At 31.6% G+C, this 23,769-nt stretch overlaps 1 protein-coding gene across 1 annotated transcript; it reads left to right on the top strand.

The window, feature by feature from the left end:
- Nucleotides 1-8,033: 8,033 nt before the first annotated feature.
- TRIADDRAFT_54306 (uncharacterized protein) lies at nt 8,034-20,918 on the top strand (the record flags this gene model as incomplete). The annotated part of the gene is made up of 30 exons (XM_002110860.1): nt 8,034-8,355; nt 8,600-8,917; nt 9,107-9,421; nt 9,680-9,973; nt 10,166-10,459; nt 11,777-11,847; nt 12,048-12,294; nt 12,397-12,711; nt 12,879-13,154; nt 13,272-13,379; nt 13,655-13,761; nt 13,918-14,088; nt 14,655-14,723; nt 14,875-14,989; nt 15,241-15,378; nt 15,553-15,622; nt 15,866-15,977; nt 16,273-16,334; nt 16,805-16,925; nt 17,070-17,173; nt 17,642-17,744; nt 17,858-18,008; nt 18,241-18,322; nt 18,418-18,484; nt 19,231-19,334; nt 19,619-19,745; nt 19,946-19,987; nt 20,267-20,328; nt 20,637-20,709; nt 20,814-20,918. 30 exons carry the CDS (start codon nt 8,034-8,036, stop codon nt 20,916-20,918), a joined length of 4,545 nt encoding a protein of 1,514 aa, XP_002110896.1.
- Between the last annotated feature and the right edge of the window lie 2,851 nt (nt 20,919-23,769).

Genomic DNA, 23,769 nt, shown 5'->3' with positions numbered 1-23,769 from the left:
TACAAACACGGATATTTCTGGTACTATTGTTTCTTCGACGCAGAATATTGGATTAATTCGTGGCGAAAAATGTTTCAGAACATCAAGTACAATATCTGGATGCCATAGCAGCATTGAGCAAAGCGTACCAGTTGAGTATTATAAGAAAGAATTTATATTAACACCTGTCGCTGAGAGAACTTCAGGCGATATCTACCGTATAGTTGCGGCGTATAATTCAACGACAGTAACATTATCTCATAATGGAGCAACATATAACCTATCAAGAACAGGTTACAAAGAGATTTTGCTACCAAGTGGCACTACCAGTCAACTTGATTGTAGTATGCCATGTTCAATTATTCATTTTACGCGAGAATATTTTAAAGATAATGTAGTTGCTGGCCCGCTATCAATATTTATGCCAGGTGTTTATAGTTACGCACCAAATTATAAATTTTACGTACCTGTTAACGGTGCGCTCGCATTTCGTCAAAATTATATAAATATCGTTGTTAAATCAAGCTATATAGATGGATTTCTACTAGACGGAAATTCCATCCAAAGCTCGATGTTTCAAATGGTAACAGCTTCTTCGTATGCAACAGCAACACTAATAATTAGTCCAGGATTTCATACTGTAAATCACATAAAATCCGGTGTAAACTTTGCCTTAACGATGTATGGACATGGTACTCTTTATACGTCATATGGTTTCGTAGGCGGCATAATATTTGGTAAGTACCAAAACTACGCTTTAAATTATACTAGTGGGAGAATATAACTGAATTTATAGTTAGAAGTACGGATAATATTAGCGGATTTAGCAATCAATTCTATTTACCCTACTAGATATTATTACAGCTAATACACTTGATGCACTTGAAATTATTTTCATTTCTCTGAAACAAGATGATGCTATTAGATTGAATGCAATTACTAAAATTTAGTAGAGAATATGTAAAGAGGAATCAAAATTTTGTAACCATGCTAGATAAAAATCGAGTATAAAGGGGTATAATTAATTTTATGACAATATAAATTTTTAAAAGTAGCATATGAATACAGAGTCTTACTAGTTAATGATTCATATACTGCATCATTAACAAATGTTGATGTTGCGTTACTGTGTAACAATTCGGTTATTATTTTTTCTACGCCTTAATATATGTGGATATCCTGCAGCTTCTTTATCGATTGAAGAACACCCCAATTCAACTGATGTCGTTGAACGATTTAATGCAACTTTACGGTGCAAAGTTAAAGGAAATGAACTTATAAGTACTGCATGGTTTAAGGATAACATTCAAATTAGCAATTACGTTAATTCATCCTATATTGTTGATACTGACTGGAATATTACAAATGCTGCTTTTGCTGATGCCGGTAATTACAGCTGTCGAGTCTGGATGGGATCTCTTGCATTAATATCGAATATTGCTGAAGTTCGCGTTAAAGGTACAGTATATACTGTATAATGTTAATAGTAATAAAAGATCACTAATTCACATGAAACAAAAGCATTTATGTTGCTATATACAGCGTACTGCTGACCTCATACAATTTCGGTAAATTTTCGATTTATCTTAAGCGTACAATACATATTCGCACGTAAACAAATAGTAATACAAAATAGATAAACTTGAATTTATTATATGCCACTCATAAATAATACACAATTGTATGCATATCAGACGTAATAGAGTAGCATTGCTATTACGATTAGTAAGTTATATGCCTGTATTATAAATTAGATATTATGTAGGTAGCTCTAGAAGTCATGCGTATTTATTAAACGGTAAAAGTATAAAATAACTTCAGCTTCATATACTTGAATTGTTACGGATTCGTAAAAGTATATTCAAACATTGATGAGGTGATTCATAATTAAACCTTTAGCATATCTTGCAATCAATCAGCAACCGATTTCTACTGAATTTCAAGAAGGCGAACAGCTTAATTTGCAGTGTAATGCTACTGGAGTATCGTCGCTGATCAGTATCACGTGGTATAAGGATAATGTTGTATTACACGATTACATGAACACAACCTTACCTGGCTACAGTCAATTACGTGTCTTAAATGCTACTAGCAACGACGCTGGGAACTATTATTGTCTATTTTCTATGCTGTCTTATACTTATAAGTCACAGATTGCTAATTTGGATTTTCATTGTAAGTGTTAAATCTGGGTATAAATCTGTACAGAGTATCAGGGTCTATGAAATATTGATATGATTTAATTGATATCATATTGTACTGCTAAATTATTAATTAATATTCGGTAGCTTACAAAATATTTAGATTCCCATTCGATTTATTTATACATATCAAATAATATATAATTGATCGTGAGTAATAACCCAATAGTTTATGCTAATACTAATTGTTTATTTTAATTTCGACTACGTTTAGATAAACCCAAATTCGTAAGTTCTTCGCGAAATTTTAACTTCACGGGAGGACAGTCAGCGTTATTATCCTGTAATGCCAGTGGAAATCCTCTGCCAGTCTGGACATGGATTATGAATGATACTGCTATTAGTGGCTATGTTAACTTATCATCTTCGAGCTATAGCACACTGTCTCTAAATAATATTTCTAGTAGTGAAGTTGGTTATTATAAATGTAAGGCTGAGAACTACATTGGCGCTGATATCCGCAACGTTGGAGAGGTCGATATTTACAGTAAGTACATAAAATGAGAAAAATAGTCGAAGCATATACAGATACAGGTAGTAGCAATGTTTAATGAGTAATATGGCGTTCTTTTTTTAAAATTGGGTACTAATGTATTACTAACATTATATGAATCACTAATTAAGGAATACCTACAACGAAATACAATTTTAAGGAGATTTTTCTAATGTTAAAATCAATAGGTCTACCAAAGTTAACAAGCTTAACTGTTAATTTAACTGTAGTCGAAGGTGACAGTATTACATTATTTTGTAACAGTTCCGGTAATCCTATACCTGTCGTAAAATGGCAAATGAACAGGGTAACGTTGAATTCTAGTAATATAGCCCAGATTTCAGTGCGTGGTAATGGCCAACTGACGATTACAAATGTATCAAGATCACAAGCTGGATTTTATCAATGTGAATCTGAAAATCTAGTAGGAACCGCGTATGCAAATCCTATAGGCGTTGATGTACTTTGTATGTATCAAAATTTATAGTGAATATTATTAAACTACTACAGTAGAATTGATTCTATTTAGTCCGATATATCAAATAGTCCTCGGTTTATTGTTTTCTCTGTATTAAAGATAAATTAGTTTAAATGAAGTTTAATAATTAATATAACTCTATTCTGTTATAAAAGATAAGCCAGTGGTTACTTTATCGCCACTTAGCTTAAATAAAACGGAAGGCGATACTATAATAATATCTTGTAATGCAACCGGAAATCCTTATCCTACATGGATATGGCTTAAGAACAACCAAACTATCGTTGATTATACGAATTCGTCGTCTTCTGCTTATTCTACGTTAAAGCTACAGAATGTGTCTAGTTTGGATGTAGGCAGTTATCAATGCCGTGCTGAAAATACTATTGGTAGCTCTACGAGTAGTACTGGAATCATCGACGTGTACAGTAAGTGTTTGCTGACGTTACAGCTTTTGATGATTGTTATCGTTTAGTATTTTATGATAAACCTTATAGTAAGGTACTTTGTTGAAAATAATTTATGCAATTTCTATACTGTTCATCGAATTTCAATTCTGGAATGTACAGTATTATACAAGTGGGCTTATCGAGCATCTTCAGTTAGCGTGGTATTTGATCATACCGCTATATTAAATTTGCATTGTCTTATTATTACTATAACAGCTAAGCCAGTAGTTGTGGTATCTCCACGGAATTATAACATGACGCATGGTGAATCAGTAACATTATCTTGCAATGCAACTGGAAATCCTTCGCCCACTTTGACATGGCTGAAAAATGGTCAAAGTATTATTGGCTTTATGAATACATCATCGCTTAGTTATACTACACTGACGTTACTGAACGTGTCTAGGATAGATGTAGGCATTTATCGGTGTCTTGGTGAAAATATCGCTGGCAGTTCAAGCAGCTCGAGCATAATTGATATATACAGTAAGTTTTTCGTAGATCACGGTTACTTTAGATGATAAAATTTAATGTAGACCTTGTTTCGGTCTTAAATTACTATACATTGCATTTATAATTTTTCGATACATAAAAAATTATAAGTAATATAGCCTATCAATTATGTTTTATAGCTTATCCACGAGTAGTGAGTATATTAAATAATACGGAAGTGGTTGAGGGTAATACTATTACTCTATCGTGTAATAGTACCGGCTATCCAACGCCAATTATTTCTTGGTATAAGGATGATATATTAGTTGCAATGAGCAACATTATTCAAACATCAGTAAATGGATATGGTCAATTAATTATTGCTAACATATCAACGATCGGAATTGGAAAATATACATGTAAATCAACGAATGTAATCGGAAGTCATATAAGTAGATCGGTGACTGTCAATGTTTATAGTAAGTTCGAGATACACAAACTTGCTAGTTTAGATGTTTGTATATTGTATTATATCTAAAGGTGCAATTAAATTACTCAATAAGCAATATATCATGTTTTGGAGTTTTAGTAAAGCTAATATCGGTACGTAATGAAATCGAATTATTTAAGAATAGATTAATTAAATACATGAATGTCCTTTGATCCTGTTTCAGCTTTACCGAAACTGATAAATATACCTAGAAATACAGGCATTATCGAAGAAGGAATTGCTGCACTCACGTGTAACAGTATCGGTCGTCCTATACCTGTTATAACCTGGCTCAGAAATAGAATTGCTGTAAATTTTAGTAATACTATACAAGATTCAGCAAATGGTAGTAGCACACTAACAATATTGAATATAACAAAGAGTCAGTCAGGACAATATCAGTGTGTTGCAAGCAATAGGGTGGGGAATGTAACTTCGGTCCCAGCGGTAGTTGACGTTTATTGTAAGCTTTTGATTGAAATTAGATGTTATGATAATCATAACATCATATAAGTAAGCCATAAAGCTAAGTTCTATTTATGTTTACTTTTATTAACTTTAGATAAACCTTTGATAACAGTATCTCTACAAAGCCAAAATAGGGCAAACGGAGAATCTCTAACCTTATCGTGCAATGCAACTGGAAATCCCTCACCAACATGGACATGGTTGAAGAATAATCAAATTATAAATTATACGAATATATCATCAGATCATGCGGAGCTGACGCTGTATAATCTATCTAGTGCCGATATAGGCAATTACAGATGCTCTGCTACAAATATTGCTGGTACTGCAAGTAGTAGTAATGGATTTATTGATGTTTACAGTAAGTGGAAATTGATGCCATACCATTAAAATAGGGAACTTGCAACCTAGTAAAATATCTTATAAATTTTCAATTGCTACTTTAATTTAAGTAACATAATAGATAAAAATAGCGCATTCAAATTCTCTAAATAAACCTACAATTTTAATCAATGAATGAATTAAAATAACATTAAATTTCTTTCAGCTATGCCAGTCATTACTGCTTCAACAAGCAACGTAGTGGTCAATGAAGGAGGGATTAGTATACTGACATGTAATGTATCAGGCAATCCTATTCCGGAAATTATTTGGTTGAAAAATAGTACAGCAATAACTTATAGTAATGCCAGGCAAATATCGTCAAATGGTTACGGCGTATTAACGATTTCTAACATATCTGTATCTCAAGCTGGATTTTATGAGTGCTCAGCAAAAAATTTGATGGGAACGATATATGGATCTATAGGAGAGGTTGTTGTATACTGTAAGTATAACCATGAAAGTAGAATTTAAATTTGGAAATATATAAGAGTATTTGAGCTAGGATTTACGTATAATCGCTTCAATTAATCGTTATCAAAGACGTATAAGTTGACTGATAAATTATAAATTATGAATATTCGAGTATGTTATTGGCGTATTTAATATTTGAGATAAATTACCTTTTATTTTCTCGGTTGACTTAGATAAGCCTATTATCACGGTATCTCCAGAGAGCAACAATGTAACAGAAGGTCAATCGCTGATGCTGTCTTGCAATGCTACTAGTAACCCTGAATCTTCATGGATTTGGCTTAGAAATGATCAAATTGTAACATTTGTTAATGCTACATCAAGTTATACAACTTTAGCCTTACTTAATGTGTCTGGAATTGAAGCCGGTCGTTATAAATGTCAGGCTACAAATGAAGTTGATACTTCTACTAGTTCTGCGGCTATAATCAATGTTTATAGTAAGTTCTGTTACTTTGTAGAATTAAATCGGATTGATATTAGCAGTAAACGTAACGAACCATTCAGACTGCTGTAAAAATGATTACCTTACTTTGATTCTATGTCTACCTAGCATATCCGAGGTTTGTCATGTCGCCAAGAAATCAAACTAAAATTTTGGGACAGCAAATTACTTTGTCTTGTAATAGTACAAGTAATCCCTATCCTAACATTACATGGTTTAAAGATGACAGTCTGCTGAATAAAACAGCTTACCAGTATTTTTCCTTGATTGGGTACAGTACGCTAACTATAAATAATTCATCATTAGCTGATGAAGGTCGGTATCACTGTAGAGCTGTTAACTTCATTGGACAAGCTACGAGTAACATCGCGACAGTTGTAATTGAAAGTAAGGACTGCTTATTGCTCATTCTATTGCTTTAATTTGGTAGCTGTTTGTGACACTTGATAAATTGTTTGAAGATGTTAGTCTTACGCGCTGATGATATAAATATTTATCGTATCTAAAGAATAACAAAATTGTTTGCTTATTTGCTAATAGTTCCTCCAACCGTCTTGCTTTCGCCTATAAGCCGTGTTGTACTTCTTGGTGAAACGGTTATATTAACTTGTGAGGGAACTGGTAAACCTTCACCAACTGTGACTTGGACGAAAGGTGGGCAGGCAATATCGAATGCTGTTTCGAATAGCTTAACAATTGGAAACGTAACAGCGAAAGACTCGGCAGATTATCGTTGCTTATTTAATAATTCTGCTGGCTCGGTATTAACCCAAGCTTCAACGATAAACGTCTTCAGTAAGTGAGATTAATTAAAAAAAAACACAATTCTACACAATATCGTTGTAGCGTTTGTACATTCAATAAAGTTTTTTAGGGTCTTTACATATTTCAGTAGTGTCGCATAGCTGTTTTAAATACTATATTGCCAATAATATAAAAAATGCAATATTTAGTATACTTGCGTTACATATATCATGGATATTATTACTCAAAAAATATTTGTTATAGTACTAAAATATAATAAAAATTAATTGCATTCATTCAAATTTCACTAAAATCTTAACTGCTATCGAGTAAATATAAAGTTATTCCAGGATAGTTACAAATTTTATCTAACTTATCAATTTTTGGCAATGTAGTACCTTATACAATTCAAAACAGTTCACAAATATTACATAAAGAAAGTATCTCAGTAGAGCTTTGCAGTGCTATTGAGGCTAGTATAGAGTTACCGTAAGAAGGGCGTATGTTCTCTTCTGTTTTTTATAGTTACAGTAATAGTTATAATCATCTTCAACTTTAGTACATATGTTACGCACTTATACCCTAATACATATAATAAGATCTCGTAACGGCTTTATACATAAGGCTATAGAAATACAAATGAGCGTATTGAAGTATTTTAATCTCTTTAATATTACGAATTTGATGTAGTTAAAATTATAAACTATAAAATCATGGTAATTACTGTTACCGTCAATTGGATTGCAAGAGCTTGATTATAAATTATAGTAACAGTGGAAAATGGAAGTTTATCATTTAGTTATCAATAAGGCTGTTCATATTTTAAATTCATGAGCCACCAAATGTAATAAAGTCTTGTACAACCATTGAAAATTATAAATAAGAGAACTGTATTATAAATTTAAATTATCTAGACAGCTTTTGTTATGCTATAATATTTATTTTTCCTATTAAAATCTGTTGTGTTGTGAACATCAATACTCTCACATAGCTCTCATTATGATTCATGCTTTATTACTAGCTGTACCGATTATTCTGCACCAAACAACTTCGTTACGAGTGATTCATGGTGGCATGATTCGCTTAATTTGCAATACTTCCAGTCTACCATCTGCTAGTATCATCTGGCAGAGGAATAATACTGCATTAGATAATGGTCTATCATCAACAATGACCTCCTTTCAAGCTGATGGCATCACTATGGCCTCTAGTACATTGATTATTAATTCTGTAACTTTATTTGATGCTGGCAACTATAGCTGTTGGATCCAAAATGCATTCTCTTCAGCTACATCACCTAATATTTCCGTCGTTGTCATGGGTATGAAATTGATTTCTACTCTTAACTGTACTATTAACATTCTAAACATAGGGTGTACGCGTATGATTTCAGAATTATTTTTCTTTATTATCAATCATATATCGAATTTATTGTTAAGAAATTATTAAAAAACTAGAGTTACAGTAATTAAATTACTCCAATATTCTTCAATTACTTGGATCTGAATGTAATCAAAAATGTTAATTTTTAAGCTATTGTTTTGATTTTAATTTAATAACTACAGTCCCTCCTGCAGCTATTAGCAAGATAACAGTTTCCAATATTACTGCTTCCGCACTAAACGTTTCATGGTTGCCTCCTTCGTTTAATGGCTATACGACCATAACCAATTATACAGTGGAAATTATTCTGCAATTCAATAATACCGTGATTAATCAGTCTTGTTACGACAGTTTAATATCAAATGGATGTGTTATAACCTTCCCTTTCACTACTATAACTAGCCTTATACCATATCAGAACTATAACATTAATATATGGGCTTCAAATATTGCCGGTAATGGTAGAAAGATGGCTATCACAGTACAGACTGATGAAAGCGGTAAATATAGTATAGATTTAGCTTCATACAATTTGTTGTGAGATGTTGGCGATAACGCTTAAATTGATCCGTTATGATGAGCACGATTTAAATACATATTGTAGATGGAATATAAATTTTTATCTCTGCTTACCGTATCTAATTCATATATTAGTATAATCTATGTTAATTATATATCCATAATTGCAGCTCCAGCAAGTATGGTGAGAAATATCGTTGCATTGGGTTATAATGCTACAAGTATTCAAATTATTTGGGATTCTCCAGCACTATCATATGGGATAGTGGGCTACCGATTATATCAATGGATATATGTTGATTCATCACGTAGTTTAAGCCTAAATTCTTCGGGAGTTATGATTTTTGACGGCACCACAAGAAGTGTTTACTCGACTGGTTTACAACAGGATCAGTATTACTATTATAAAGTCATTCCGTATAACATTAAATATAATTTAACAGGTCCGGAAAGTAATATTGTCAATGCTACCACTCATGAATATGGTGAGTATTTTAAGTTATAAATCTTAACCAAATATAGATTTAATGTTTAAATGAATATTCTGAACAGTTTGTCAGGTTGGTGCTTGTATTGTCATTTTGCAAAATGCCCGGGCAGTTTGCAAAATGACCGACTTCGCATACGGTCACGTTCATATATATTCCGCTAATTTACCTAATAAATTGTTTCTCATGAATGACTCGATGATGGATGATGCAAAGATCTGTAAAATTATAAACCGTATGATTTTTGTTACGCAGCTCCGTCATCTCCGCCAGTCAACGTTATTGCAACAGTGTTATCATCGACTAGTATTAGACTATCTTGGCAGCCCCCTGTAATTTCAGATCGAAATGGAGTAATTACAGCATATGAAATTGATTATGAGATTACTGGCTCGAATGTTACAATGTCGGCATCGGCTTCTGGCGGTATCTTAACGTACACGATTAATAATTTGAAGGCTTATACTAATTACAGTCTTACCATCAAAGCTGGCACTGTAGCAGGATTTGGACCTAGTATTACTGTTACAGCAGTAACAGATGAAGCAGGTAAGCGTATTATGAGTGTAATTCTTAAATACATATAACTGAAATCCTTAACTACGTATTTATACTTACATCTATGTTTACGTTTATGTCAGATATAGAATTGGATTTATTTGAATGATTAAATACGATATAATTTGTTTTTCTTGTAACATACTTATTTCTGTTAACCGAATAACTTTTTTATATGTATAGCTCCGTCATCGACGCCAATCAATACCATTGCAACAGTATTATCATCGACTGGTATTAAACTGTCATGGCAGCCCCCTGTAATTTCAGATCGAAATGGAGTAATTACAGCATATGAAATTGATTATAAGATTACTGGCTCGAATGTTACAATGTCGGCATCGGCTTCTGGCGGTACCTTAACGTACACGATTAATAATTTGAAGGCTTATACTAATTACAGTCTTACCATCAAAGCTGGCACTGTAGCAGGATTTGGACCTAGTATTACTGTTACAACAGTAACAGATGAAGCAGGTAAGCGTATTATGAGTGTAATTCTTAAATACATATTTGCCGTAATCTTCATTATAAAATGTTGTAATAAAGTGCTACCTTTAGCCCGCTGTAAACTTGTCCCCCAATGATTAGTCTGATAATTAATTTACCGGTTAGAAATAGTTTTATTACTTATAAATACTCGTATTGCTAAATGTTACAGTAATAAAATGTTACAATACGCAACTGCATACAGCTAGCTCTCAGGTTATCGACTGAACTTCTCTCGGAAGGAACCAGCCTTTTATATCCTTCTATGCAACACGTTGGCAAGCTTGTTTGCCAAATCATTCTCTCCAGACAATTCAACTAATAAGCTAACTTAACTTAATCTGTAGTTTCCTTTATACAACCCAGTACTTAGTATGGCTTCTACAGATGCAAACTCGTTAACTAAGTATGATTGTCACCCTCATTCTGAAACAATCTTATACGAGTTACTGAGACATGCAGATACCGCTTACCGAGGTGCCCTGTAGTCTCAGTTAAGATTACTGCTATCATCTCTAGAATCACCTATTAATAGCACCCGACTATCTTAACGCCTAAAGTAATCCCAGGTATCACTAGTTCACTCAAGCTCTAGCACTGTCATCTTACTTATGATTACTAGGATCTCACTATAGATCCTATTTTCCTACAAGTGTATTCCTAGGATATACGCGTGCATGTATAAAATTAATATTTATCACTTGGATTTTATTCTATTATAAATTACTACACCTGGCCATTTTTACATGTAAATGAAGCCTTTTATACAGAAATTGGATATGAGCTTGCCTACATTAGCTTTAATCTTAATATTAACATATAATATCTAAATGTATACTAATTATTATATTTGATATACAGTACTTGGAATTGATTATAAATATCATCCTTCTAGCTTTCTCTGTGGATATAGTACTATATAGAAATTACTAGTAAATTCATGTAAATCAGACGAATACGTGATATGCATTTAATCGGTGAATAACGGTTTTAGATGGTCGCATGGCTTACTAAACTTGTGAAGCTGATTTCTTTTGACTCTAAAGATTTATAAAGTGTACTTTAAGTCTAAAGTATAGAGATCGATCAGTAGTGTATATTACAATAAATATTAAGTATATAAAGAAGGGCTATGCAATCAAGCTATGATAGTTAAAATAACTAAAAGTGATAGCACTCTCGTATGCGATATCATATTGAGCAAGTAATTCCACCTAAACTACTAAATACGTTGATTAAAAACTGTATTTAGCTGATGATATCTCGATTAATTTAATTTAATATCTGATTATTCACCTTATAAAGCGCCTTCCACAAGTCCAAGCATAACAACTGTTACTTTAACAAATAACAATACTATCAAAATAAATTGGAAGGTATTTGTAATTTCTTACGCCCTATTTATTACAATTTGTAATCAGTGTTATTATATTAAGCAAGCAGTTTCGATATTAGTGTTAATGATGTTCTACTAGCCAAAATATAATTCGTATTTTTTAAAATTATATAATTAGAGTTATGAAAATTAAAGTTTCAGTTACAGTAACATTCTGACCCATGTATGATTGCCTTCAAGGCTATTCCAGAGAATGAAAAGAATGGTATTATATCAGGATATTACTTAATCTTAAGTAATACAAAACTTGGATCTACAAGCAATAGAACAATTTTAGTAAATCAAATCAGTTTATCAGGAAATACAAGATCGTTGATTGCTACAGATTTGGACTATTATTCAAGGTATAGCGTAGCAATACAAGGTTTTACTTCAGCTGGAATTGGTCCACTTAGTTCATTAGCTTACATAATGACATTACAATCAGGTCAGAGATATTAATTTCAATTTCAGAACTGTAATCGTATTATTAATTTATAATATGGAGTACTGTATTAACAATTACATTTTGCTCATATATACATATTAGTACCCTCAAAATCGGTTATTAATATCGTTGCATCGATGGGTTCGTCACTATCGACATCCGTTTCGGTCAGTTGGCAACCACCAGCAATTGCAGATCGTAATGGTATTATCACACATTATCGGATTGAATATAACAATGTTGGCAGAGCTCGTTTTCGAAGAAATGTTTTAGTTCATTTGACTACCAGCAATATTACTCGCTACACTTTAACCAATTTGACACCATTAAGGAACTATTCAATAAGAGTTGCCGCTTCTACCTTAGTAGGATTTGGGCCCTATAGTACACCAATATTTTATCAAACATTTGATGCAGGTTAGTTATCTTTATATGTTTATACTTGGCTACTTATTCGTATTCAAGTTATACTTAGCATAAGTTGGTCTTGACAAATATTCATGAATGTCTAATATCATGTAGCGTACGAATAACATGGTATATTTTGTTACTTATTTTGCCAACAAATATTTAACTACTTCTAGTCTCGCCTGAGGTCTTAGTATCTCCCCAGAGTATCACTACAGTAGCTGATTCTAATATCACACTACGATGCGAAGGTTATGGCGAGCCAGTGCCAACAATAGAGTGGCTGAAAAATGGTCAAAAAGTAGGATCGATATATACTATTCGGAGGATATCGAATAGTAGTTCACTTACCATTTATAAAGCAGCCTTGGTCGATTCTGGCACCTATCGATGTAATATCTCTAATATAAAAAATTTCACTACAACGGATGCAGCACAAGTCATTGTTAACGGTATAGTAATATCGTGGTCGATAATAATAAATTCTAGAGTGGAATTTCGTTTATATTTTAAAATTAATTATTTCTGTATTTCAATTGTTGATTGGCGGAAATTTTTTGAATATTTAGATAACAATATTGATAGCTACTGCAATGCAATAATTGAAGCTGATATTCGTTGGCCAAAGACATTTTCAGGACAAACAGCAACTGCGTTTTGTCCACCACCTTCACAAGGTTCTGTTAAAATTCAATTCGTTTATATATCATATCTTCGTCTATTGTTAATAATTAATAGGAGAAATGGCAAGAAATTTCTTATTCCTTAGCCGAGACTATCATAAGTGATACTCTATTTCTAACTATATATAATATATTGCTGTATAATTTTAGATTCTAGCTAATTAATATAATTACACGCAGTATTTTCATTACTTCTTTATTATCAATTTCTAACAGACTGGTTATCGTTATAGTAAGTTGAATCCAACGTTGCCTTTATTCTATTTTAGGAACAGCATCGCGTATCTGCAATAGCTTTAACAGTACTCACCAAGTTTGGAGTCGAATTAATACAGCAAATTGTTTATCGCCACAATTTGAAGCTATCTCGAACACGGTGCGGTATTGTAGTTACTTTATTATGTCATGAAATATTGTAGCGTACATTTTTATTCAAATTGCACTTAACTTTACGTAAATAATTGTTTAATACATTCAGTGATTAATAAATAATAACGTATAACAGTCTAATATATTGTGTTAATCGAAATAGAGTAATACCTTAGACAAGGAGGGACAAAATGGAACACAAGTTGCAATTAATAAACTTGATAATGCCATCAGCTTAACGTCAGGATTAAAAGGAGCCGATATGAAGGTAGCAATAAATCTCTTGGCTAAAATCAATCAAGTTTCTAATACTGTAACTCCGTCTTTACTAGAGGTATGTCCTATTTTCTATGATCTATATTTCTAGGTATTGATTCAATTTATTATTTATTGTTACTAGCTATGCTGTATTAGCACGAGAGTATTATCTTTTTCTGGTTTGTAAATATGCTGACACTATGAGATTAGAGTAAAACTATCCGTCATTAGCTTTAAATCTTTACACATTTTTGATAAGCATGAAAATTAAATATTGCGTATAAGTACGAGAGGAATTAATTTTTTGGCTGAATATTTGACTGTAGTATTAACGTAAAACCGACTAGTAGGATATTTAAGCTTGAGCAATATGTGAAGTAAGACCTTTACGAGAATTTTGGTTGAAATTTGATCAGTTATAGTACAGTTCCTACACAACTTATTCAATTTAATGCGAAGCATTTCTTCTAATACTAATTTTAACGGATAGGTATGATTTCAAATATCTTAACTTGTGTTTGAGCTATCAAGAATCACATACATTTTATTAGCGTTATAATTTGTCGTATTTGCTTTCGCTATGTATATTCTTTTATAAAAACAAACCTAAGTCTGATTTATAAATTTGATATCTATACTTAGAAATTTGCGACGGTTCAAAGTAAATTACTTAATGCTAGTAATGCTAATCAACTGAAGGATTCACAACAGGTGAGGTGGATATTAAAAGTTGTCATAGCTAACGAATATATATATTACTGTGCTATTAGTATAGTGGCGAAAATATTAGCAATCTTAATAATTTTGAATTTAATTTTTGCTATTCTTAATTATTTTGAAACTGAAATATTGTGAACTATAGTTGGATCAGGCGGTTCAAGGAAACTCATCTATAATGGACGTACTAGAAAATATGGCTGACAAGGTCGTCTTAAGTGAAAATACTACCGAATTCGTTATATCAACGCCTGTATTAGGTATGGCTAATAAAATAAAATTAGCTTGTATAGGTTTAACAAAAGCAATAGCATTTAATAGAGAACACGTGCCGTACTTTAAATTTAAAAATACTAAATTTCATCGCACTATGCTTTTAATTTATATTGCGAATATTGATTAAATGATATTAAATCTTATTGAGGTATATCAATTTCTAGAGCATTTAGCTAAAATAATCCAGTTTTTAATATTCGCTCGGAATAGTAAATTCTAAATTTAATATGAACAGAGTTAAAGGTATACAAAGTTACAAATACAACCACAACTTCTGGTTTCGAGTTATCGACTTCAACAGCTAATACAGATAGTAGTTCGTCAGATAACTTAGTAATTTCATTGGCTAAGGAACTATTTCAAAGAAAAAATTGTAAGCATCGGTTGTACAATTAATTATTTATTATCATGTGCACTTGGCAGTTTTAATATCAAATTATTGCCAAAGAGTCTATTGTAATAACGTAATTGATTATTATCATTGCGGTAGTTAAAAATCTATGATATTCCGTCATTTCTTGACCGTTTCGTATTATCTTTATAATAGACGATAAAATTACCTTAACAAGCTATACATCGCTAGATAGAATTCTTCCCTCCGCGACTGGCAATAACAGGTTTTGAAATTTCTACCGTTTTAACTGCAGAATAAATAAATATTCTAAATAATTGGAGATTACGGCAAATTAGTACCCTACAAGTTAGATTAGATTGATTCCATTTTAATCAGCAATAACACGAACTTAAATTCAAGTTATTCTAGTGTAAATATACATTACATCATGATTGCATAGGTAATTATTTCTTATTAAAAATATGTTAACTTATTCTAACATGTATATAAATCATGATTATCACAGGACCGATATTACGCGAGTGGTCATTAATTCCAAAGTTTTTTCCATTTCTTTTCAACCTAAACCACCAACACCACTACCATCAGAATTTAGGTTTACTATATCCAACAAAAATGTAAATCGTACTTTGATCTTTAGTATATTGGTTAATTATATTGTGAATGATAGGATATACGGGTATATGTTCATTTTATCTAACATTTAAATTATTTGTATAATGTTGTAGTCGACATTATCCAAACTTTACAAATTATGTTAGCAGAGTTTGTCAGCTCTATAATTAGACTTTTATTAGAACATATTATACTAATTTACCACGGAAAAATTATAAAAAACTTAGCGATAGAGGGGTAATTATGTAGATATTTATAACAATAGAATAGAAATTTTATGCATCTTTTCGTCAATAGGCAATCGCTAATGAAAATAACTCACTGCAAAGCCAATGTACTTATTGGGATTGTTCTGAAAGGTAATTTAAAGCTACTTGTAAGTTTAATAACTAACTTAATTATTAATCCTGCTTAAACTTGGTATATAGGTTAAGCGATTAATAAATGTTAACTCTTTGTTCTTAATTACAGTAATAGAGTAAACGCACTTTATCTGTTTGTAATTTTGAAATATCATTTATTTCTCGGAAAAACCCCACTTCGATAACAAAGCCAACGCCATAAATTTATTTAGTGATATTGTAGATAGACATTAGATCTATAGCTTATTTTTATAAAGTATATACTGTAGCTTACCATACGATTACTTAATATTATAAGTAACTTGAGAAGATTATTTTGAGTAATATGTAGCAATTCAAAGTATTATATGTATAACACATTTGTCTTTGACAAGATTTTATTGCCACACGATCTGTATGAATATCGTAGTGTAAGAAATACCTTCAAATAGAATCAATTTAATATACTCTGTTTGTTCTGCAATCAGCAACTGCAAGTGGTCTTCCGCTGGTTGCAGAGTAGGGCCAGAATCTAATGCTAGCCAAACTGTATGCTATTGCAATCATATGACTACATTCACATCACTACTAATCATATCGAATCAAACTGTAAGTTCTAAATCACATAAATTATACTAAAATAATGCTCGACTAGTCCACTAAGAGCAAATTTACACTTAAACATACTGTATGTATTTTGACAATCGATCAGTACTTTAGTATTACAGATGCATATTATAAAATTTGATCTAGGAACCGTCATCATCGTTTACCTTGCACGTAATAACATACGTTGGTTGTGGTATTGCTATTTTGTGTGCACTATTAGCGCTAATCACATGTTGTATTTTCTGGAGGTAAGTGTAAGGCATATTTCTAGGATATTCTTACAAAATAGTTGAACTAGGTATGTCGCAGGAGATCAGAATTAGACATATAAGTAACGAATGTATCAATGATAGCAATGCAATTGGGTAAATATTTACTTACTCCTGGGCATAAGTAAAATTCTATAGATTTACTGATACAAACACTAAGTTTATTTGCATTTTTGATACTATTGATATATACTAAGTACTCAAATGATATATAATATATTCCAATTCATTCTCAAATAAAAATAGTGCATTTGTAGTAAATTTGCATTCATGACAAAAACTCTCTATCACTTCATTCGTAAATGGTTCAGGTATCTGATAGTACTATATTTATAGCGGCTTTCAATCTTGATCATTATAGTTATTTTGCTTGAATAATTTCATAACAATATTTTATGTTAGTGAGGCATTGATAGCTTATCTTTAATGTTTTCATCTACGATACAGGCAATTTTCCCGCACTCTTGACGTCATTAGGATAAATCTATTTTTGTCGGTGATGATCAGTCATATTTTGGTTATATCTGGCCTGATACAGATACAGCATAAGGTAAAGGAATAGAAACTTCTATTACGTATTAGCAATGAACAAATTTTGGTGCATTTAAAACTAAAATTTTTGACCTTATTTATTCTAACAAAAATTTGTTTTCATATTTCTAGCCATTGTGTGTTGCTATATCAGTAGCTCTACATTTAAGTATTTTGATGATATTCAGCTGGCAACTAGTAGAACAAATATATATCTATAAACTATTAACCAATGGATTTGATAGCAAGTTTGGGTTTAGTCCCTTTATGGCCATTGGCTTTAGTAAGTTGACATTAAAGAATATACGATCAATTATAAACTAGCGCACATTTAACAGTTTTAAAATAACCACATAAGGTATTAAGAAATCAATTGGAAAGGTCTAAATAAATATATCAATATACGAAAATAATTTCGTAATCATTCTTGTAATTATTATAAGAAATCTTCAGTCAATAATTGTAACCATTCTCTTATTCCAGCTCTTATCCTATTGCTTTACTCTACTTTTTAGTCTTGCCTGGGTTGTTAGCTATTCTTACAGCTGTTATTACTGTCGCTATCAAAGGAATCAACTTTTATCTGAATGGTCAAGTGTAAGATGAGCAATCTAATACTAATGCTGCAAGCTACTCTAGTTTGTGTATCATGTTACTAAAATCAGATACATACTCGTTCTTTTTAATCTCAGATGTTGGTTGTCTACAAGTCCTCCTATCTTCCTAGCTTATGTCATTCCGATTGGTGTTATGATATTAGTAAGTTCACTATAGTGTGACTCTCTAAATTAATCATGATATCCGACTTAGTTTTGTGAGTAATACTGCCATTGTGAAATACTGCCAACTAAATTTTCAATACCACGACCACAATCTGAGTACCATGATAGGTTATTGTAATTCTGAATGTTTTGGTTGTCATAATTACTGTTAGTACCGCTATGCGTGTGCTTATCACGATTTTATTTCTAGCGGTGGAAGTAGTATAGGGCAATTATGGCGTGCAGTCATAACCACTGTATCGTATGCTCATTGATACATATTGGATTATGAGTATATAAGGGCAGTATCAAGTAACTATTCGGCAGTTTTTAGGATCAGTGCCTCGAGGAAGGCGCATTGTTGGTTTCAGTTTACAAATCTAAAGTACAAATAAAGAATCTTCCTAGATTTAACTGCGGTCAAGTAACAGTTGTTAGTAGTAATAACGAGAAAGGAACTGTAGCTGGAGTACTTCTAGCAGAATGGCCAGATAACGAGCCCCTGCAGATTGCAACATAGTTACCCCATCACGTTCTCACATGGTGGATATTGAAATTGTAACCACCTATGAATGATATAGTAACACTTTTTATAGTCTAAGCTTAATTTTTCTGCTTGGATGAAGATTTCATTAATCTGTACAGAAATTCAATAATATGATGTATACTGTAAAATAGTTTAACAGAAACAATGCTAGTTTATGAGAGTAACTTCATCTTCGTACATCTTAATACAAACTTTAGCTTACCGCTGCAGTGGTATTTAGATCTACTCAAGTTGATTCTAAAAGAAATCAGAAACTAAATATCGATCGAACAGCCAATAACGCTGGAATTATGAATATAAGGTAAATTATAAGAGTCCTATTATTGTGTTGAATAAGTTGTATTGAACTCGGAGGATAAATATTTCTTTGACACCTCGAGATTTAAAAATTCTCTATAAATTAAGAAATTTTCTGTCAATTGAAAAGCACAATTGTCGGTTTTCTTAAAGAGATTATTAAAATAAGTTTCATAAATTTGAATGATCATTGTATAGTATTTAATTAAACGATAGACTCAAAGTTAATTAGGTTTTGTGATTGAAGTGCAGTCAAGTAACATTGCTGTTGCTTCATAATCTCTACAGAAGGAGCAAGTATGCGCCTGTTCTTTTACTACCAGTATTCGGTATCGGATGGATAACATTTGCAGCTCTTGTTATCCTTCAGCGTACAGATTTGCAATATGTTTTTGCAATAGCTTCAATGTTGCAGGTATTTAATCTATTAAGATCAGATAAAGATCATAGAGTTGTATTATATGCGGTTTAAGAATAAGTGATGAATAATTGTATACACTATTTAAGCTTTTATTCTAATTGTATTCTAGACTTCTTTTTCTTATTAAAATTCTTTTGACAGCTTATAACGTTAATGCGAGCTATAACATAAATATAATACTTTTTAATTTATAGGGTATATTGATCTTCGTTTTCTACTGCTGCATTAATTGTCAGGTAAATATACAGTAAGACTGCCTGTTGATAGATAGTTTTTCTTTAACAGCATATTGTTGCAGTAAAGCCCATAACTTAAAATATATGGACACACTACTGTCTTTTATTAAAATAGACAAATTAGGGTAATAAGTGAAATTGAAATAAGTAGTTAAAACTAAGAAATTTTAAGGCTATTTCGATCATCACGAATAGATCTAAATAGAACAGATGTGGCAATTAAAAAAGACTTCAGCAGTTAAATTATAAAGTTGCTTCTATTTAATACGGAATTCTCAGGTGGAAAATATATCCATTAATGAAGAGGGAAGAAATGAATATTATAAGGCATCTATTACGGGGTGAGAATAGTAATTATTTATCCCACTTCTGCTTGCTTTTAATGCAAGCCATTTCACTATAATAAATCAATATCGTACATGTCATCCTTAATACTACAAAGTTGTTATTAAGACTGCAATTGTAAATGAGTCTACTTTCCATGTAAATCACTAGCACTTTCAAAATTGACAATTAAAAAATTTATTAAACTCACAGAAACTATAGCATTGTAATTTAATTAGTTTTTCTACGGGCAGAGTACCTGTATCGGTTATTAGATTGTGCGCCCAGCGATTCTACTAATAGCTGATTTATACGTTCTTAATAGCCATGATAACGAACACATGGATGATAACGGTCATGATTCTATACGCTCAAATTCTGACATGAAATCGGCACAGGTATTTTAAGTACAATAGTAATTTTGGAACATTTGTATTCTTTAAACTGTTTGATTGCAAAATTTGAAAGTACATTAATATATAAATCTTGTATATACACAAAGACTAATGGCACACAAGTGTTTGCAACTGATGATTTTCATCGAGCAGCAACAAGGGCTGGCGAAAAAGATAAGGTCCTTAAATGGCGTTTTGAATATATTTCTTAATTTTCTCGAATCGATCAGTTAATTTGAATTTTATGGATTACTGAAGGCAATATGTGATTCGGTTATTTAGGATAATAAAAGGCTTACAGAAGCGGACTTTTAATCTAAGTAAGTTATAAGTTAGGATCACGGTTTTAAATTTCTTTACAAGTCGAGTCGGGATAGTTTGAACTTTGTTTGATATTGTAATCTAATCTTAGTAATCATCAGCTGTCTTGCAGATACTTGGATTGCGTTATAATCATTCTGATGTATGTCAGCACTGAAAACCTACAGTTAGAAAATTTCGAATTTCTGATGAATTCATATAGATAGCCAATGGACTTATTTACTAGTGCTAATTTATTAAACGATCTTAGTTATTGGTAATTATAGTTATAGTTTACTTTTTTCTTGTCGTCCGATATTTTCACTGCTCCACAAAAATGCCGGCTGGGCGTGAGCAGTGAAATTTATTTTTTATGTTTAGTACTCATAATACATAAATTTAGTATCTTAATAGTAAGTGCAATATGATTTTTAGCATACTCTTCTTTGGTGATTTGTTAGTAATTTCATTTTTATATTAAAATAATTTGAATTGGCTGTTTCGTACCTTTAGTCTTTCGTGGGTACAATTTGTGCTTGTTATTTGGTATTAATATTTTTGATACACTAGAAGGCCTCAGAGTACTTATTCTTTTAAATTTGGTAGATTGCTTACAAATTTTACTTAAGCTACATCGATGGAACATCTGACCTTCATTTATTCTATTATACTATTTGTATTGGTAATTTTAATTATCTCTCTCTCTACACGTTTTCAATAAAAATCCTAGGTTCTACGTTATACCGATATCAAATTTGCAATCTTGCATATATATCACTCTCCTATAGAATGTAATACATTATCGCGTGTATATCAGGTTATATTACGACAGTAGCTAGTTGATGCTTTCGTACTTTGCGAGGTACCGTGATACAACCGATTACAAAGTTCGAAAATTCGCAAACAATTAAAATTTTATTAGATCTTTATACTGTACGAAGATAATCTACGCATAGCTCTTCTCTAGCATAATACAACTACTAGAAAGACTTCTAGACAGAATCATTGAATAATATAAAAGCTGCCTACGTAAATGCTTATCGCAATATTTATAGCTACAGTCCGCATCGCAAGATTCTACGCTATTTTACAATTATTCAGATTATTATTAGTAACAACACTTTGCAGCAAACCATCTATAATTCAACATGATTACTACAGTATTTACGTAGACGTTGGTTTTAATAGCCAAAGTACTGTAATGAAGGATAATTTTTAGAATTTTCCTCAAGTTCTTGCATTGCAATTATTCTAGCTTAGTTTTTATATCGTGATAAGCATTCTAACTTTAAAATTATGACTTATTTGGTTGATTATAATTGTGATGGAGGGTTCGATATCTCACTACAATAATAGTGGATTTTACTTAGAATCTTAGTATATCGTAAACCCGACTGCTTTATTCGGGTTAGAAGTTAAGATAATCCATAGCATGATTTTTATTGAGAATCAAATATTATGATTTTATAATTCAAGCGATATATTTAGTTAATAGAATATGTGTGTATTAATTTTGATCATTAATTACAGTAGAAGTTAATGTTGCTTTGTAATTTCATGCAGTATGAACCCAAAACATTTGACTGAGATTATTATTTTGTCTTAGTGTGCACTGTAGAAACGTATAATTTCAAGCTAAACTATACTTAGTATTAATTTAGTAGTTTCGGGAGTCTAGGGTATAAATTATCTTATCATGTGTGTTTGATTGCTAGTTTAATTTGGATTACATTAGAGTGATAGTTGGATAGTCTAATACCACCAACTGCTCTGCGTAGCATATAAAAGGTGGCGTAGTTCGGTAATTTATTGCAGTTGAAGTTAGAGAAGACAAGAAAAGTCTAGTTTATTTTGTTTGGACTTCAATTGTTTGTAGTTTTAATCTAATTTAGTAAAATTTTATTTTTTTGGACCACCAGTACTACGGTTCAATTAACTGTCCATATCCTAATATACTATATGAGTTACATATCCACTTTTACCTCTAGCTTTAATAGTGACTTAACATGCTACTGTGTATAGTCATTTATATTGTAACGTAGAATCTTTAATTACATATTATGGTTATGAGCTACTAAATAAGGTTTTAGATGGATATAGAATTCTACTATACAGTACATCATACTAAACATGGCTATTAGTCTACAATCCAATACTAAGTTTCAACTACCAACTGTTGATTTATATAAGTAGTGTAACTAGCTGAAATCATTACAGTCTTCTTAAGCTCTTGTGATTTTGTTAGATTTTGCCATATATTGTACTGATATACTGTAGCGAAGAGTTTGTCTTAGTCAGTCATCAGGCTGCATTTTAGATCACTGATCAGTGGTTATATCCGAAGATGTACATGTATATATTTAGTGTGAAGTCGATTAGCGTCTAAACACCCATGGGAAAATAAAGGTAATTTGCCCCACTAATATTTGGAGTATCTCTTATTCCCAACATCAGACAAGTAGCAACCCAATTGTAACATGAACAAATAGAAACGGATCGGCTATCGTATAGTGCTTAAGATCGTTTTTAGGATAATCCTGGTACTGATGTGATTCCATTATTTTATTCGATTAAAAGTTTCAATTAATTGTTAGGTACGCTTTGTAAATTCGAATCGGCTTATTGTTCTCCAAGTTTTAATATTCCTTGCTCATTTAACTTTGGATCATGATTGTAGTTCAAAATTCAAAATATAACACAATAAATAGTAATCCATTCAATAATAACAGTCTTAGCTACGCTATAATTTAGAATAGCGGTTTT

Source organism: Trichoplax adhaerens, genomic scaffold, assembly GCF_000150275.1.
Source record: "Trichoplax adhaerens TRIADscaffold_3 genomic scaffold, whole genome shotgun sequence".
Classification (NCBI taxonomy): Eukaryota; Metazoa; Placozoa; class Uniplacotomia; order Trichoplacea; family Trichoplacidae; genus Trichoplax; species Trichoplax adhaerens.
This window is presented reverse-complemented; position numbering and strand designations above follow the sequence as displayed.